General features: G+C 45.5%; 2 protein-coding genes across 2 annotated transcripts; both read left to right on the top strand.

Moving 5' to 3' along the window:
• Positions 1-1,185: 1,185 nt before the first annotated feature.
• LOC147966431 (uncharacterized) lies at positions 1,186-2,127 on the top strand. Its single transcript, XM_087528898.1, has 2 exons — positions 1,186-1,534; positions 1,626-2,127. The coding sequence occupies exons 1-2, from the start codon at positions 1,240-1,242 to the stop codon at positions 1,808-1,810; spliced, it is 480 nt and encodes a 159-aa protein (XP_087385024.1). The 5' UTR covers positions 1,186-1,239; the 3' UTR covers positions 1,811-2,127.
• A 14,407-nt stretch (positions 2,128-16,534) lies between these two features.
• On the top strand, positions 16,535-18,282 carry LOC147966432 (uncharacterized). Its single transcript, XM_087527256.1, has 6 exons — positions 16,535-16,801; positions 16,884-17,104; positions 17,181-17,493; positions 17,577-17,706; positions 17,760-17,929; positions 18,007-18,282. The coding sequence occupies exons 1-6, from the start codon at positions 16,535-16,537 to the stop codon at positions 18,280-18,282; spliced, it is 1,377 nt and encodes a 458-aa protein (XP_087383382.1).
• Positions 18,283-19,529: the final 1,247 nt, after the last annotated feature.

A 19,529-nucleotide genomic window follows, 5' to 3' on the forward strand; every position in this document is an offset into this window, starting at 1 on the left:
AACCGCGCCGCGCCGCGCCGCGCCGTGCCGCGTCGTGACGAGGCGTGGCGGGCGGCGGAGGAGCGCGCGTGGATGTCCCTCTTGTTCTCATGCTCATACATGTGGGGAAAGAACCCCCCTTATAAAGAGGTCCTACTCCCTCTAAACTAGCAATGTGGGACTAAACTTTTGTTCCACCTCTTGCCTTGCACAAATGGGCTGCGTGGGCCTCTAGGATTTATTAGGAATTTCTGAAACTGCTATTGGGCTAGGCCCAAAATAGACAAAATTCTAGCACCTCCTCCCCCTTCTTTTTGGCCGACTTTGGAATTATCTTCTGGCCCTCCTCAATGTCAACTTCTACGGGATGGTGATCCATCCATATCGTGGTCACCGGCATCTTCTACTCTACATGGACAATTTGACAGGTCACCGCTTCTTCAAACTCCTTGGTTGTAAGGGGGCGGCGGCGGGGAGAGGCAGTCCAGCAACACCAAGCTTGGCTTCAGCGGGACAAAAGGAACGGTGGCCTTCGTGGATCCGGGCGGCAGCTACCTACCATGCACTACTCTAGCATGCAAAAGTTCATAGTACAACACATATCTTTAACAAAAGACGAGGACTTCAGCAATCCTATTCATCTCCAGAAGTACTGCCCCCATAGTAGGGGAGCGGCGATAGCGATGCGTCGGTGGCTCGTTCTGGCCGTGGTAATGAGCGTTTGGTGTTCTTGAAATCTCGATGTAATTTTTATTATATATACGTATTTGAGATGCTTTTTACTTCGGTACTTTCGGTGAACTTTTATAATAGATACCATCTTTCCATAAAAAAATGCAAGTACTATGAAGTCATTTCCCTGAATCGTATTCCACATCTCTCGGTCCAGGTTTTTTCAGAAAAAAAAATGTCTACTAGCTAAGAGCAAGAATTTCTTAGATGTGATCACAGTTTCCCAAATTTCCCTACAAAATCCCGATATACGAGTGTGGAATGAAGTCCTGCCCCTGCGGTCTGCGTAGAGGTTCTTTTTAAGCATCAACAACTTTATTTCCCATATAGTAATAGACATATCGTCTACAACTTACATAGAATTGACTTACCTGGCCGCATGGCTGCATGCATGCATCGCTTGTGAAGGGAACCGAGACAACCAACAGTGCAGACTTCGAAGTCAACACAAAGACTACAAGGGTCGAGCCCATGAATGAGATAATGTAAAAAATAAACGTCACAAACGTCCAACGAACAGCTCACACCATGATCGGAGAGGGTCTGAGCCTCAAAGCAGGGAGTCCATGCACTACGCCGGGCGTTCCCACCCCTGTCCCGGCCGTCTCCTCCGCTACTTACTCGAGCAGATCTCCCGCTTTCCGCACCAGTGTCCACTGTCCAGTCGCCTCTCCTCCCAAGGCTCGCCTGATGCGTCGCGGGATAGCCGCCGCATTGCTGCTCTTGCTCGTTGCCGCCGCCGCCGCGGCGCTCCTGGTCCTGGCTCCGCCCCTCTCCTGCGCGCTCTCCGGCTCCGCGGGTCGCCAGCCGCCGCCCCCTCCAGGTATATAGAAGCTCTGCTCGGTGGTTTTCCTTTTGATGCACAGTACTTTGTACACATGTGAGCTGATCGACCGGTGCGAGACTGCATGCAGTGCTGCCGCGAGGTGGTGGCGGCGGCGACGCCGGGCTGCGTGAAGGGATGGCGCTGGCGGCCGTGGGTGCCGCGAGGCGGTTGGGGCAGAGGACGCCCCTGAGCAAGCCTCCCTCGCCGAGACCCCACGGCATGACGTCGATGGCCATGCCGCCGTCGCCGACGCCACCGTCGTCGACTTACTAGCTGGTGCCAAGGTCAGGGGCGGGAGTAGTGAATACTGATACGTGTACGCGTTGATGCCCTCGACAGGCTGCGCTGTGCTCTTCCCGGCGGCGATCTCCAGATCTCTTCGTGGTGAACAACCGGCTGCTGTGTGCAATCATGATTTTGCTACCGATAAATAGTATACAGGAAACATGTGAGGATATGCACCTCACTCATGACCCCGACAATAGTGTTTTCTGTGTTAATTCAACGTACACGCGCAGTTGATTGCCATTAATTCTCGTTTTTCACACAAATTTTGTGGAAAGTGAAATTATCCCTGAATAAGTTCTTCATATGGCTTGTTTTGAGAAATTTTGTGCTAACAAAAGACAACTCGATCTATCGAGGCTGGCATGGGGATGGAACGTTTCAGTTATGTGGTTGTGCTAAAACTGCAGATCATTTGCTCTCACAAATGTTCGTTGGTTAGGTTGATCTGCAATGTGCTTTTAATTTTTAAAAAAGAAAAGTATATTTTCCGTCTCTCAACTCTTGACGAAGTTTGGATTTAGTCCCTCTGCTACAAAACCAGACAATTTGCACCTCCAACTCATGAAGCTGGACAAGCTAAGTCCCTCTCCTGATATGACATGGCGTGGTTTCGACCGGGTCTGCGTCCACGTGGCAACCCCCGATGGGTCTTCTTCTTCCTTCTCGTCCTAACTCAGCTCGGCATTTGTCGAGCAGTTCTGGTGTGTGGAGCAGTATGAGGAGAATGTGGGCGCGGAAGCCTCCGGCAAAGTGTCATTGGTCCCTGACGACCTCCGCAAGACAGCTCTGGTGCCGTGGTGCGTGTCCCCCAACGTGCCGCCTGCGCCGCCGAAAACAAGCTTGCCTCAATGGAGTTCACATGAGCGCTACGTGTGTTTTCGTTTTTTCTTCTTCTTTGTACGTAAAGCTTGGTCATGTGTGACTTTGGACTGGTAAAAACCACGTTGAGTCAGCATGATACTGCTAGAGGGATAAAACTTGTCCGGTTTCAAAAGTTGGGGGTACAAATTGTCCGATTCCGTAATTAAGGGGTCAAATTTAGATTTCGTCAAAAGTTAAGGGACAAAAAGTATACTTTTCTCATTTTAAAAACATATAGGATATGTTCTAATTCTGGCTCCCAAGATTTAGGAAGTAGAATAACCAACAATTTTAGTAAGCGAGCATAGCAACTCCATTGTAATTTGTTTTTTCGCCAGAATCATGCAAACTAAAAATGTCATCCTCGGGATAATATAAATTGGCATCAAAACGACCACAAATTGCCATCCCTCATAGCGAAGGTTAGCTGAATTGCATTACCGTAAATCTTTATGTAAAAAAAATCTTTGACCCCAATAGCCAAAACGATTTTAATGGCAATTTGTTTTGGTTTTGCATGACAATTTTCATCAGTGCGCATGGCAACTTCGCTGCAATTCTGTTTTTCGCAAGAAAATTGTTGTGCTTGCAAACTAAAAGTGTCATCCTCGTGATATCTAAAGTGCCACCAAAACGTTCACAATTGCCATTCGCTGATTATCAGTACCGAAAATCTTCACTTGTGATTGGGATAGCTGAGATTTTCTGGACTATTTGAGAGATCAGAAATTGGGCATGCTAAGATAATAAGAAATCCGACGATCTATGTACGGTGGTGAATCTAGTTGGATATTAGCTTATCTATTGGTCAATTATAATGACAAATAGACAAATCATGAGGCGTTGATCTGTGAAGTAAGACTCATCGAACAAATAGCAAGTGAAATCTTTTGCGTAACTCCTGGTGAAGTTCAAAAAAGAGAATGTTTGTTGCCGGTTCACATGCTTGGTACAGAGTTGATGATATGACAAGTCAAAGTTTGTCTTCCCTCTTATGTAGGGCAGCGAAGGAGATGATGTGTATATGTTGGAGCAGGAATTTTGGTCTCCTATAATAGTTTAGATGCTTTCTAGTCGTTACATCCAGCTTAGGACGTGTCATCTAGGTTATGTAACAAATTCACTTCCTGATTTTATTACTTTTTATGCTATACCTTTATGTTTTTGCTTTCATGCTTAGTAGTTTAGGCCTTGTTAAGCAAAATATTGGTTTAATTCTGAATAGAATCAGAGGAGGTGCTCTCTTTCCCAAACAAGAAAAAACTATTTCGCTAAGTTGGCTCTTCACCATGTGTTCGCGTTGCACTTTGGTCCCTCTGTTTGTGGTTTTCGTCGTTCATGCCATTGTTGCTTGTTCGAGTCTTCGAGACATACAATGCAACTAGCGGCTCGCCGAATGCATTTGCCAATAAAAAGGAACTAATGTCATAGAAAATACTCCCCTTGATGAGCTCCATGACACCTTGTTAATGCAAAATGGTCAGCATTTGCCACTCACTAATATATCATCTTCTTAATTTTGATACAAGGACTCATCTCCCTTTCATCATTGAACCTAAAACGGAGCTCACCTCTTTCACTTGTGTCTCCTTATTTTTTCTCTTGAGCCGCTTTCGTCCCCTTCACATTCCCGTGGCCCTCCCATCTTTTTTTCTTCTTCCTAAAGTCTTACTCTGCCATCACCGCTGTCAATAGAGGTATTAAATCGTGTTCTAAGTCCCAAAGGGGGTCGTACTACTACTGGTCCGATTAACCTCCAAGGATGGATGGATGCTCGTCATCTTGGGCCATAATTAATATCTTGCTAGGTTCACTTGCTATAGCTATTTGAAGTCCACAAACCATCCTGACCAACGGTCAATTTTTTTTTTTGAACTTGTCCTTGAGTTTATTGGAGTGTCACAAACGTCGAAACCGGCGAGCAATCGACATCCCCTTCTCCTCCACCTCCTCCCCGCTCCTTCTACCACCGCTCATCCTCTCACATCTGACGTCACGGAACAGTTTGCTGGGCAACCACATCGAGCATGACACAAATTCTTTCAAAAATGAAATTTTAGGTCAAAAGATTCCAAGTTCGAAAATTGCCTTCAAAATTTTATTTGACCGGGTCAAACCCTACAGAACCTCCAGGAAGAACCTCGCACAAAACCGGCAGAAATCACATATTTGACCTGAAGGCGAAATCAAATCACAAACTAACCTGTTTTCGAAAAAAATTCACTCTGCTGACCCTTTCATGTGGTGCCCGACAGCTAGGCGCCGCACACTACTATGCAGCGCCTCTGCCTTAGGCATCGCACCTCCTGCCAGCGTGGCAGCCCTGGTCCAGTTGCGGCCTCACAGACAGCACTGCAGCGCCTAACAGAGGCGGAGCCAGGATTTATCGAAGCCTGGGGCTAAAGCTAAACCACTATAAATAACGCCAATATCACAACCTAAAGGAAATAAAATGCCAAATACCCTACGTGCCACTGCATCTATACCAATATAAAAAGACGCAAAGAGGCAGATCCAATAAATCACGACCGTCAAATCAGGTCAATCCAATGACCTAGGCTACTTCAATGTCGAGCGCTCAACACGTTTAGCGTGTAGTTAATTTTATGCCAAATATAGTATTAATCACATAATAATACACAAATAATATCCCACTAATATCCGCATGCACTTAATATACTTTCAAATTAACGTGCATTGCACGTACACATTTACTAGTGTTAGAAGTACACCACACATTCAGATTAAGAATAGAATATGAATTTCTTATTACCATAAGAGCCAATTTAATAAATATCTCATCAATAAAACAAAGTGCATCATTACGAACAGTCGTACCAAATTAGTGAAGGCTTGTCTCATTTGAGGCCGTCGTTTCTTCACAAGCAATAATAGGAACCGGAGCTGTAAACATAAAGTTGAGTATTTAAAATCAAGAACTAGACATAGACACGTCATTGTTCATATGAAATTTTGGGAAGCAAGAAATATTATACCATGATCACGAAAAACTCTCCAGGTCCTCTTCATCTTGGATTTCTATTTTCCCCCTGTTAACAAAGAACGATGGAATAAAATTGACTAAAGCAATACAATTTAACATCACCAATTCATTGATTTCAGCTGATAAAAAGGAACTAGGGGGAAATATTAGATGGTTCGACATACCTAGGTATTTAGCATTACCTTTTCAATCCGGTGTGGATCACAGGAGATGAGGCATGGAGAGTGCTTTATTCAAACGACGCGATAGATCCGCTGTTCTGAGCGTCGGCCGCCTGGGCGATCGTCTGCTCGAGTCGAGCAGTGGAGAGAGTTGGGGGCGCAGGGTGAGACTTTTCGGTCGATCTACCGAGACGAAGCGTGAGGATCGGAGCGATCTTGCATCGTGGCTGCTGGCGATTCTTTGGAGCGATCTGGGCGCTAGCAATTTTTGGAGCGATCGTCCAAACTGGTGGGCTGAGGCCTAGGGCTGGGCCTCTACAAGTGTACTAATATATGGGAAAATTCTTGCTGGGTAGCCTACTAGATGGGCCACGCCTGGGGCTATAGCCCCAGTTGCCCTAGGCCCAGTTTCGCCTGGCTTAGGCGCCACATGAATGAAATATGCCCTAGAGGCAATAATAAAGTTATTATTTATTTCCTTATATCATGATAAATGTTTATTATTCATGCTAGAATTGTATTAACCGGAAACATAATACATGTGTGAATACATAGACAAACAGAGTGTCACTAGTATGCCTCTACTTGACTAGCTCGTTAATCAAAGATGGTTATGTTTCCTAACCATGAACAAAGTGTTGTTATTTGATTAACGAGGTCACATCATTAGTTGAATGATCTGATTGACATGACCCATTCCATTAGCTTAGCACCCGATCGTTTAGTATGTTGCTATTGCTTTCTTCATGACTTATACATGTTCCTATGACTATGAGATTATGCAACTCCCGTTTGCCGGAGGAACACTTTGGGTGCTACCAAACGTCACAACGTAACTGGGTGATTATAAAGGAGCATTACAGGTGTCTCCAAAGGTACATGTTGGGTTGGCGTATTTCGAGATTAGGATTTGTCACTCCGATTGTTGGAAAGGTATCTCTTGGGCCCTCTCGGTAATGCACATCACATAAGCCTTGCAAGCATTACAACTAATATGTTAGTTGTGAGATGATGTATTACGGAACGAGTAAAGAGACTTGCCGGTAACGAGATTGAACTAGGTATTGGATACCGACGATCGAATCTCGGGCAAGTAACATACCGATGACAAAGGGAACAACGTATGTTGTTATGCAGTCTGACCGATAAAGATCTTCGTTGAATATGTAGGAGCCAATATGGGCATCCAGGTCCCGCTATTGGTTATTGACCGGAGATATGTCAGTCATGTCTACATTATTCTCGAACCGTAGGGTCCGCATGCTTAACATTACGATGACAGTTATTATGAGTTTATGCATTTTGATGTACCGAAGTTAGTTCTGAGTCCCGGATGTGATCACGGACATGACTAGGAGTCTCGAAATGGTCGAGACAGGAAGATTGATATATTGGAAGCCTATATTTGGACATCGGAAGTGTTCCGGGTGAAATCGGGATTTTACCGGAGTACCGGGAGGTTACCGGACCCCCCCCCCCGGGAGCCATATGGGCCTTAATGGGCTTTAGTGGAAAGGAGAAAGGGGCAGCCCAAGGTGGTCGCGCGCCTCCCCCCTCCCCTAGTCCTATTAGGACTAGGAGAGGTGGCCGACCCCCCTCTCTCTTTCCCCCTCGGGGAATCCTAGTCCAACTAGGATTTTGGGGGGGGGAGTCCTACTCCCGGTAGGAGTAGGACTCCTCCTGCGCCCTCCTCCTGGCTGGCGGCCCCCTCCCCCTTGGCTCCTTTATATACGGAGGCAGGGGGCACCTCTAGACACACAAGTTGATCCTTGAGATCGTTCCTTAGCCGTGTGCGGTGCCCCCTGCCACCATATTCCACCTCGATCATATTGTAGCGGTGCTTAGGCGAAGCCCTGCGACGGTAGAACATCAAGATCGTCACCACGCCGTCGTGCTGACGAAACTCCTCCCCGACGCTTTGCTGGATCGAAGCCCGGGGATCGTCATCGAGCTGTACGTGTGCTAAGAACTCGGAGGTGCCGGAGTAACGGTGCTTGGATCGGTCGGATCGGGAAGACGTACGACTACTTCCTCTACGTTGCGTCAACGTTTCCGCAGTCGGTCTGTGTGGGTACGTAGACAACACTCCCCTCTCGTGGCTATGCATCACCATGATCTTGCGTGTGCGTAGGAAAAATTTTGAAATTACTGCGTTACCCAACAGTGGCATCCGAGCCTAGGTTTTATGGTTTGATGTTATATGCACGAGTAGAACACAAGTGAGTTGTGGGCGATATAAGTCATACTGCCTACCAGCATGTCATACTTTGATTCGGCGGTATTGTTGGACGAGACGACCCGGACCAACATTACGCGTACGCTTACGCGAGACCGGTTTCCCCGACGTGCTTTGCACATAGGTGGCTTGCGGGTGACTGTCTCTCCAACTTTAGTTGAACCGAGTGTGGCTACGCCCGGTCCTTGCGAAGGTTAAAACGGAGTCTATTTGACAAACTATCGTTGTGGTTTTGATGCGTAGGTGAGATTGGTTCTTGCTTAAGCCCGTAGCAGCCACGTAAAACTTGCAACAACAAAGTAGAGGACGTCTAACTTGTTTTTGCAGGGCATGTTGTGATGTGATATGGCCAAGACATGATGCTAAATTTTATTGTATGAGATGATCATGTTTTGTAACCGAGTTATCGACAACTGGCAGGAGCCATATGGTTGTCGCTTTATTGTATGCAATGCAATCGCGATGTAATGCTTTACTTTATTACTAAGCGGTAGTGATAGTCATAGAAGCATAAGATTGGCGAGACGACAACGATGCTACGATGGAGATCAAGGTGTCACGCCGGTGGCGATGGTGATCATGACGGTGCTTCGGAGATGGAGATCACAGGCACAAGATGATGATGGCCATATCATATCACTTATATTGATTGCATGTGATGTTTATCTTCTATGCATCTTATCTTGCTTTGATTGACGGTAGCATTATAAGATGATCTCTCACTAAATTATCAAGAAGTGTTCTCCCTGAGTATGCACCGTTGCGAAAGTTCTTCGTGCTGAGACACCACGTGATGATCGGGTGTGATAGGCTCTACGTTCAAATACAACGGGTGCAAAACAGTTGCACACGTGGAATACTCAGGTTATACTTGACGAGCCAAGCATATACAGATATGGCCTCGGAACACGGAGACCGAAAGGTCGAGCGTGAATCATATAGTAGATATGATCAACATAACGATGTTCACCATTGAAAACTACTCCATGTCACGTGATGATCGGTTATGGTTTAGTTGATTTGGATCACGTGATCACTTAGAGGATTAGAGGGATGTCTATCTAAGTGGGAGTTCTTAAGTAATTTGATTAATTGAACTTAAACTTATCATGAACTTAGTACCTGATAGTATCTTGCATGTTTATGTTGATTGTAGATAGATGGCTCGTGCTGTTGTTCCGTTGAATTTTAATGCGTTCCTTGAGAAAGCAAAGTTGAAAGATGATGGTAGCAATTACACGGACTGGGTCCATAACTTGAGGATTATCCTCATTGCTGCTCAGAAGAATTACGTCCTGGAAACACTGCTGGGTGCCAGGCCTGCTGCTGGAGCAACACCAGATGTTATGAACGTCTGGCAGAGCAAAGCTGATGACTACTCGATAGTTCAGTGTGCCATGCTTTACGGCTTAGAATCGGGACTTCAACGACGTTTTGAACGTCATGGAGCATATGAGATGTTCCAGGAGTTGAAGTTAATATTTCAAGCAAATGCCCGGATTGAGAGATATGAAGTCTCCAATAAGTTCTATAGCTGCAAGATGGAGGAGAACAGTTTTGTCAGTGAGCATATACTCAAAATGTCTGGGTATAATAATCACTTGATTCAATTGGGAGTTAATCTTCCAGATGATTGCGTCATTGACAGAATTCTCCAATCACTGCCACCAAGCTACAAGAGCTTCGTGATGAACTATAATATGCAAGGGATGAACAAGACTATTCCCGAGCTCTTCGCAATGCTGAAAGCTGCGGAGGTAGAAATCAAGAAGGAGCATCAAGTGTTGATGGTCAATAAGACCACTAGTTTCAAGAAAAAGGGCAAAGGGAAGAAGAAGGGGAACTTCAAGAAGAACGGCAAGCAAGTTGCTGCTCAAGAGAAGAAACCCAAGTCTGGACCTAAGCCTGAAACTGAGTGCTTCTACTGCAAGCAGACTGGTCACTGGAAGCGGAACTGCCCCAAGTATTTGGCGGATAAGAAGGATGGCAAGGTGAACAAAGGTATATGTGATATACATGTTATTGATGTGTACCTTACCAATGCTCGCAGTAGCACCTAGGTATTTGATACTGGTTCTGTTGCTAATATTTGCAACTCGAAACAGGGACTACGGATTAAGCGAAGATTGGCTAAGGACGAGGTGACGATGCGCGTGGGAAACGGTTCCAAAGTCGATGTGATCGCGGTCGGCATGCTACCTCTACATCTACCTTCGGGATTAGTATTAGACCTAAATAATTGTTATTTGGTGCCAGCGTTGAGCATGAACATTATATCTGGATCTTGTTTAATGCGAGACGGTTATTCATTTAAATCAGAGGATAATGGTTGTTCTATTTATATGAGTAATATCTTTTATGGTCATGAACCCTTGAAGAGTGGTCTATTCTTATTGAATCTCCATAAGTAGTAATACACATATTCATAATGTTGAAGCCAAAAGATGCAGAGTTGATAATGATAGTGCAACTTATTTGTGGCACTGCCGTTTAGGTCATATCGGTGTAAAGCGCATGAAGAAACTCCATACTGATGGACTTTTGGAACCACTTGATTATGAATCACTTGGTACTTGCGAACCGTGCCTCTTGGGCAAGATGCCTAAAACACCGTTCTCCGGTACTATGGAGAGAGCAACAGATTTGTTGGAAATCGTACATACAGATGTATGTGGTCCAATGAATATTGAGGCTCGTGGCGGATATCGTTATTTTCTCACCTTCACAGATGACTTAAGCAGATATGGGTATATCTACTTAATGAAACACAAGTCTGAAACATTTGAAAAGTTCAAAGAATTTCATAGTGAAGTTGAAAATCATCGTAACAAGAAAATAAAGTTTCTACGATCTGATCGTGGAGGAGAATATTTGAGTTACGAATTTGGTGTACATTTGAAAAATTGTGGAATAGTTTCGCAACTCACGCCACCCGGAACACCACAGCGTAATGGTGTGTCCGAGCGTCGTAATCGTACTTTAATAGATATGGTGCGATCTATGATGTCTCTTACTGATTTACCGCTATCGTTTTGGGGATACGCTCTAGAGACGGCCGCATTCACGTTAAATAGGGCACCATCAAAATCCGTTGAGACGACGCCTTATGAACTGTGGTTTGGCAAGAAACCAAAGTTGTCGTTTCTGAAAGTTTGGGGCTGCGATGCTTATGTGAAAAAGCTTCAACCTGATAAGCTCGAACCCAAATCGGAGAAATGTGTCTTCATAGGATATCCAAAGGAAACTATTGGATACACCTTCTATCACAGATCCGAAGGCAAGACTTTTGTTGCTAAATTCGGAAACTTTCTAGAGAAGGAGTTTCTCTCGAAAGAAGTGAGTGGGAGGAAAGTAGAACTTGACGAGGTAACTGTACCTGCTCCCTTACCGGAAAGTAGTACATCACAGAAAACTGTTTCAGTGACACCTACACCAGTTAGTGAGGAAAGTAATGATAATGATCATGAAACTTCAGATCAAGATACTACTGAACCTTGTAGATCAACCAGAGTGAGATCCGCGCCAGAGTGGTATGGTAATCCTGTTCTGGAAGTCATGCTACTAGATCATGATGAACCTACGAACTATGAAGAAGCGATGGTGAGCCTAGATTCCGAAAAATGGCTTGAAGCCATGAAATCTGAGATGGGATCCATGTATGAGAACAAAGTATGGACTTTGGTTGACTTGCCCAATGATCGGCAAGCGATTGAGAATAAATGGATCTTCAAGAAGAAGACTGACGCTGACGGTAATATTACTGTCTACAAAGCTCGACTTGTCGCAAAAGGTTTTCGACAAGTTCAAGGGGTTGACTACGATGAGACCTTCTCACCCGTAGCGATGCTTAAGTCTGTCCGAATCATGTTAGCAATTGCCGCATTTTATGATTATGAAATTTGGCAAATGGATGTCAAAACTGCATTCCTGAATGGATTTCTGGAAGAAGAGTTGTATATGATGCAACCAGAAGGCTTTGTCGATCCAAAGGGAGCTAACAAAGTGTGCAAGCTCCAGCGATCCATTTATGGACTGGTGCAAGCCTCTCGGAGTTGGAATAAACGCTTTGATAGTGTGATCAAAGCATTTGGTTTTATACAGACTTTCGGAGAAGCCTGTATTTACAAGAAAGTGAGTGGGAGCTCTGTAGCATTTCTGATATTATATGTGGATGATATATTACTAATTGGAAATGATATAGAATTTCTGGATAGCATAAAGGGATACTTGAATAAGAGTTTTTCAATGAAAGACCTAGGTGAAGCTGCTTACATATTAGGCATAAAGATCTATAGAGATAGATCAAGACGCTTAATTGGACTTTCACAAAGCACATACCTTGACAAGATTTTGAAGAAGTTCAAAATGGATCAAGCAAGGAAAGGGTTCTTGCCTGTGTTACAAGGTCTGAAGTTGAGTCAGACTCAATGCCCGACCACTGCAGAAGATAGAGAGAAAATTAAAGATGTTCCCTATGCTTCAGCCATAGGCTCTATCATGTATGCAATGCTGTGTACCAGACCTGATGTGTGCCTTGCTATAAGTTTAGCAGGGAGGTACCAAAGTAATCCAGGAGTGGATCACTGGACAGCGGTCAAGAACATCCTGAAATACCTGAAAAGGACTAAGGATATGTTTCTCGTATATGGAGGTGACAAAGATCTCATCGTAAATGGTTACGTTGATGCAAGCTTTGACACTGATCTGGACGATTCTAAATCGCAAACCGGATACGTGTTTACATTAAACGGTGGAGCTGTCAGTTGGTGCAGTTCTAAACAAAGCGTCGTAGCGGGATCTACATGTGAAGCGGAGTACATAGCTGCTTCGGAAGCAGCGAACGAAGGAGTCTGGATGAAGGAGTTCATATCCGATCTAGGTGTCATACCTAGTGCATCGGGTCCAATGAAAATCTTTTGTGACAATACTGGTGCAATTGCCTTGGCAAAGGAATCCAGATTTCACAAGAGAACCAAGCACATCAAGAGACGCTTCAATTCCATCCGGGATCTAGTCCAGGTGGGAGACATAGAGATTTGCAAGATACATATGGATCTGAATGTTGCAGATCCGTTGACTAAGCCTCTTCCATGAGCAAAACATGATCAGCACCAAGGCTCCATGGGTGTTAGAATCATTACTGTGTAATCTAGATTATTGACTCTAGTGCAAGTGGGAGACTGAAGGAAATATGCGCTAGAGGCAATAATAAAGTTATTATTTATTTCCTTATATCATGATAAATGTTTATTATTCATGCTAGAATTGTATTAACCGGAAACATAATACATGTGTGAATACATAGACAAACAGAGTGTCACTAGTATGCCTCTACTTGACTAGCTCGTTAATCAAAGATGGTTATGTTTCCTAACCATGAACAAAGTGTTGTTATTTGATTAACGAGGTCACATCATTAGTTGAATGATCTGATTGACATGACCCATTCCATTAGCTTAGCACCCGATCGTTTAGTATGTTGCTATTGCTTTCTTCATGACTTATACATGTTCCTATGACTATGAGATTATGCAACTCCCGTTTGCCGGAGGAACACTTTGGGTGCTACCAAACGTCACAACGTAACTGGGTGATTATAAAGGAGCATTACAGGTGTCTCCAAAGGTACATGTTGGGTTGGCGTATTTCGAGATTAGGATTTGTCACTCCGATTGTCGGAAAGGTATCTCTTGGGCCCTCTCGGTAATGCACATCACATAAGCCTTGCAAGCATTACAACTAATATGTTAGTTGTGAGATGATGTATTATGGAACGAGTAAAGAGACTTGCCGGTAACGAGATTGAACTAGGTATTGGATACCGACGATCGAATCTCGGGCAAGTAACATACCGATGACAAAGGGAACAACGTATGTTGTTATGCGGTCTGACCGATAAAGATCTTCGTTGAATATGTAGGAGCCAATATGGGCATCCAGGTCCCGCTATTGGTTATTGACCGGAGATATGTCTTAGTCATGTCTACATTATTCTCGAACCGTAGGGTCCGCACGCTTAACGTTACGATGACAGTTATTATGAGTTTATGCATTTTGATGTACCGAAGTTAGTTCGGAGTCCCGGATGTGATCACGGACATGACGAGGAGTCTCGAAATGGTCGATACATGAAGATTGATATATTGGAAGCCTATATTTGGACATCGGAAGTGTTCCGGGTGAAATCGGGATTTTACCGGAGTACCGGGAGGTTACCGGAACCCCCCCGGGAGCCATATGGGCCTTAATGGGCTTTAGTGGAAAGGAGAAAGGGGCAGCCCAAGGTGGCCGCGCGCCTCCCCCCTCCCCTAGTCCTATTAGGACTAGGAGAGGTGGCCGGCCCCCCTCTCTCTCTTTCCTCCTCGGGGAATCCTAGTCCAACTAGGATTTGGGGGGGGGGAGTCCTACTCCCGGTAGGAGTAGGACTCCTCCTGCGCCCTCCTCCTGGCCGGCGGCCCCCTCCCCCTTGGCTCCTTTATATACGGAGGCAGGGGGCACCTCTAGACACACAAGTTGATCCTTGAGATCGTTCCTTAGCCATGTGTGGTGCCCCCTGCCACCATATTCCACCTCGATCATATTGTAGCGGTGCTTAGGCGAAGCCCTGCGACGGTAGAACATCAAGATCGTCACCACGCCGTCGTGCTGACGGAACTCCTCCCCGACGCTTTGCTGGATCAGAGCCCGGGGATCGTCATCGAGCTGTACGCGTGCTAAGAACTCGGAGGTGCCGGAGTAACGGTGCTTGGATCGGTCGGATCGGGAAGACGTACGACTACTTCCTCTACGTTGCGTCAACGCTTTCGCAGTCGGTCTGCGTGGGTACGTAGACAACACTCTCCCCTCTCGTGGCTATGCATCACCATGATCTTGCGTGTGCGTAGGAAATTTTTTGAAATTACTGCGTTACCCAACACCACACTTGTAGTGTGCAGCGCCTAGCGCTTAGGTGCTGCACAGTGACTTAAAGCGCATCGGCCCAGCCCGACCAGGCAGTTCTTCCCCCTCTCCGCTCTCTGGACAGAGAGTAGCGGCGGTGCCCCCATCGAATCCCCTCCCCCCATCCCTCTCAGATCTGAAGATTTGATCCGTGGATTCGATCTCCAATCCATCCTACTAGGTAAACTCCTCCGTTCCTTTTCTTTTCCTCCGTAAATTTGTTGCCATTTTAGAGATTTGTCCAAGATTTGATGGAACCCTTGATTTGCTTGATTTAGGATGTGTAGTCATAGTGGTAGTACCGTAGTGTTGTTGCTTAGTTCACAATATATGGTTCTTGTTAGTGAAACCCTAGATTGTTTAGTTTTTTTAGATATATATGAGATGCCTATTTTTATAGATAACTATGAGATGTTGAGTTTTGTAGACATATATGAGATGTTTGTTTAGATATATATTAGATGTTGAGTTTATTTGAAATATTAGATGTTGAGTTCATTTGAACACATATGACATATTCATTGTGTGAGAAGGAGATGTTGAGATTCTTGTAATTGAACACATATTAGATGTTTAGTGTATACCGATATTTGAGATGAAGATGAACTCATATATGTTTATTGTTTGAACTTTGTAAGGATGGTTTGGATTCTCGATGATGTCTACGACACAAAACACCGGGCCTACATGATGCGCGAGAAGGAGATGGTAATAACGAGTAATCTAAATATTTTGCAAATTTGCCTTAAGTTGAAATTTACATGCCCTAAGATTTGTCATTACTTGTTTTTTGCAGAAGTTTGAACCTTTGAAGATTCGGTATCACGGGGTCTCTGGTCCTGCCATGCCTTACGATGAGCGGTACACACCGTACATCAAGCAGGCAGGACTACTCCCGTGGATTTAGTTGGTCAGCCGGTCCACGCCGAATCTGAACGCTCCACTGGTGTCCGCTCTTGCTGATCGGTGGAGGCCGGAGATGCATAGTTTCCATCTTCGGACTGGGGAGATGACCGTGACGCTCGAGGATGTCTCGTTGATCACCGGTCTTGCTATCAACGGTATGCCTCTCTGTATGAGCACTGATTCTGATGGGTGGCGTGAGCAGATGATTGCTCTTATCGGTATGGCTCCTACCGAGGCTGAGGCTGATGTAGAGGAGGGAGAAGAGAAGAAGAAGAAGGAAAGGAAAGCAGCCGGAGCTGCTTTCACGTGGATTCAAACTCACTTTGCGACGTGCCCTCCGGATGCCACTGATGATGTGATCCAGACACATGCTCGTGTCTACATGTGGTATGTTGTGTCGAGGACTTTGTTTCCTGACTCCACTGGCAAGAACGCTCCATGGATGTGGCTGAAGGCATTGACCGTCTTCGATAGCAAATGGAGCTGGGGTTCAGCGACTCTTGCCTACTTGTACCGACAGGTAGTTGGTCTGTTTTGTGATCAATTCATTTCTTCATTAGCAATGCAAGCTTGCTGTCAAGTTAACATTGTTTTTCTTTCATATGCAGCTGGACGATGCGTGTTGTAGGATCACAGGTAGTGCAGGCATTGGTGGTAATATGCTTCTACTTTCTGTATGGAGTTGGGAGCGTCTGCCTGTTGGACGCCCGAAGAGCGTCAGGTTTAATCCTTGGTATGAAGATGAAGATGACGAATTATGGCGCCCCACTTGGGCTTACAAGTGGGATGTGGTTTCTGAGATGACGAACGATGTCAATCTCATGCACCAGAAGTACGTTGCCGAGTTGGACACGATTACGCCTGAGCAGGTAACGAGGTCATTACTTCAGTCATTTCTCATGTTTGTTTGTAAAAAATTCACCAATTTTGCATTGTTGCCCTATTTCATAGGTGGAATGGCAGCCATATGGCGCCGATGACAGACTTGGGTACACCCCGGAGTTTACCATCAACCCGATGTGCTTGCGGGATAGGGATCTCTGGCGTATGCGGTGCCCACTGATATGCAACTGGGCTGTTGAGTTTCATTTGCCACATCGTGTGTGTCGTCAGTTTGGTCTGTTCCAGCCTCACCCGCCGGAATGGGTGGATACGGACAAAGCACTTCATAGGTAAGAGAGCATGAACCGTATTGACTAAGCATCATCACTCCTTGATTTTGCTAATGTTTGGTTTTGTACCATGAAGGTTGGACAGGAGAAGGCATCGGAAGATAAAGGACTGGGACAAGCATCATGCTTCGTATGTTACCCGCTTCCAGCTTTGTGTGGAGGAAGCTCGTAGCAGTGCACGCGCCAAGCTTCGTGAGCATAGTCCACTTGCTTTTGATAACTACATACGATGGCTTCTTGAAAATACCCGAGTTGAGATATGCCCGCCGGCATATAATGAGGATATTCTTGAAGAACCCGTAAACTTTGAGGATCTATCAAAGGGGAAGTACAACAGAGATGTCAGGGTAGGGCACGGAGTCCCTGCTGTTCTTGTGATTAACTATGTGGTAAAGTGTTTCTTCTTTACTTTCCCGTTGGCCGTATTACACATGTTTGAATGGCTAACGTGTTCATTCTTTCTCATCCGCAGCGCACCGAGATCAAGAAAGCAGCTGATGAGAGCCAGTCTATTCTGGAGGAAACACCGGTTGGAAAAGGCAATGATGATGGTTCACTACGAGCATTTCTCAAGGTACATATCGCATTCACTATGAGAGCCAGTCTATGTTGCGGAGTCTGATATCGTATGCACTTGTTCATGTTACAGCGTCAGGCCAAAAGTTAAGGCGGTTATCGAATCTTCTCGGTTTCCGCGATCCCGAATTTGATGAACCATCTGCCTCTAGGTCTGGTACACCATCAGACCCCTCATCTCACCATCAGAGGGACGATGTGAGTTCCTCACATGCTTATCTGGATGATGAGGGTGCGGTCACCCAAGAGGTATGACTAATCCTTTAGATGTGATTCTCACTTGATTACGACATCGGTCTTCACCATATTGTTTGATTGTGTGATAGGGCGATGAGCTTGATGATGACATGACTTTGGTGGACGCTCAACTTCGGTCCCCATATGTGTTCAAGCCTAGGCAGTTCAGATGCCGGTACACGCCCAACGACTTTGACAACAGGGGCAACCCAAAGGTGGTCGTAGGGACCTCGCGGATGGCTAGCTTGGATCATGAGGCGGAGGCGGAGGCGGAGGAGGAAGTGCAGGAAGAGGAGGCTCGTCCACCCAGGAAGAAGAAGATTGCCTGCAGGCGTGGCACCAGGAACACACGCGGAAGGCATTAGTGCTTGTGTTTGTTAGTGCTCTTGTAGCCGTTTCATTAGGTTGATGAACTTGTGACGTTATGTTATATGTTGGTGAACTATTACTAGTGTGGTATTTGTGTTTGTGAACTAGTAGTAATGTTGAATTGTCCTAAATGATGTGATGTTCAAGTTATTAGTTGTCTTTGTTCAGTATGTGCAGTTTACAGTAATTTTAGTGATGTTCAAGCAAGTTATGTGAGTGCTGCATGAGGCCAAAATGGCATCTATTTCTGTAGTTTGGCAGTTAACAGCACTGCAGCGCCCAACACCCAGGCGCTGCACTGTACTCTGCAGCGCCTAAGCGAGCGCCCAACGCTTAGGCGCTGCACCATACAGTGCAGCGCCCATCTCGTAGGCGCTGCTCAACTGGCCATGGCTATCCAGAGAGCCACAGAAGGCTTGCACCACTGACCGTCCATGAAAAATACCAAGTCAGAGTGCAGCGCCCAACTGCAAGGTGCTGCACTGTACTGTGTGACGCCTATCCCTTGGGTGCTGCACTGTATTGGAAAAACTGAGTTCACAACACGTTCATTTCACCGGAACATCATAATACTTACAATGACTGCAGCATCACAACAATTTGAACAAACACAAATTTTATGCCGATGAGTTCATAACTTAAGACAATTCAAACATTACTACGACATGGTTCATGACATATTCATTACAAATGACAAATGGCAGCTTGCCCTAGAAGATAGTTCACCAACATCTCACATGCCCTCACAAGTTCACGACACATTCATTAGAAGATAGTTGACAACGAGTGCACCGGAGCGAAGTCCCTACTGAGTAGAGCGAGGCCATTTCCCCTTCTTGTCACATGCCGAGTCCTCCTCTTGCGCCTCGCGAGCCTTTGAAAGCTTTCTTGCCCTCTCCTCCTCACGAGCAAGTTTCGCTTGGCGTGCCCTCTCCTCCTCTCGTTTCTTCCGCTCCATCCTCTCCTTCTGACGACGCTCTTCCTCCAAGCCTCTTCGAAACGATTCTTCGAACCACCGTTGCCACCTAAGACAATCTTGGTATTGGTCCTTTTTGACATCTTCTGGCACTTCAAGATCTATCCACGTGAAGTACTTGCATAGAGGAGGCAGTGACTGCATACAACATTTTTGTTAGTGTTGACACACATTGGAGAGTAACATTTTACTTCTCGAGCTTACCGGTGGTCGGTCATAGGCGTTAGTTGGAAGTGCATGATCATAAGCATAGTTCGGGCATACAAA

Source organism: Triticum urartu, chromosome 6A (assembly GCF_056163025.1).
Source record: "Triticum urartu cultivar PI428250 chromosome 6A, HENAU_Tu73, whole genome shotgun sequence".
Lineage (NCBI taxonomy): Eukaryota > Viridiplantae > Streptophyta > Magnoliopsida > Poales > Poaceae > Triticum > Triticum urartu.

What these genes read in the sequence shown, in the direction of transcription:
- LOC147966431 (XM_087528898.1), top strand. Translation starts at nt 1,240, where the DNA reads ATGATCGGAGAGGGTCTGAGCCTCAAAGCAGGGAGTCCATGCACTACG. An exon ending in CCAGCCGCCGCCCCCTCCAG is followed by an intron (nt 1,535 to 1,625) that starts GTATATAGAAGC and finishes GACTGCATGCAG; the next exon opens with TGCTGCCGCGAGGTGGTGGC.
- LOC147966432 (XM_087527256.1), top strand. Translation starts at nt 16,535, where the DNA reads ATGCAGCTGGACGATGCGTGTTGTAGGATCACAGGTAGTGCAGGCATT. An exon ending in ACGGACAAAGCACTTCATAG is followed by an intron (nt 17,105 to 17,180) that starts GTAAGAGAGCAT and finishes TGTACCATGAAG; the next exon opens with GTTGGACAGGAGAAGGCATC. An exon ending in CGCATTCACTATGAGAGCCA is followed by an intron (nt 17,707 to 17,759) that starts GTCTATGTTGCG and finishes TTACAGCGTCAG; the next exon opens with GCCAAAAGTTAAGGCGGTTA.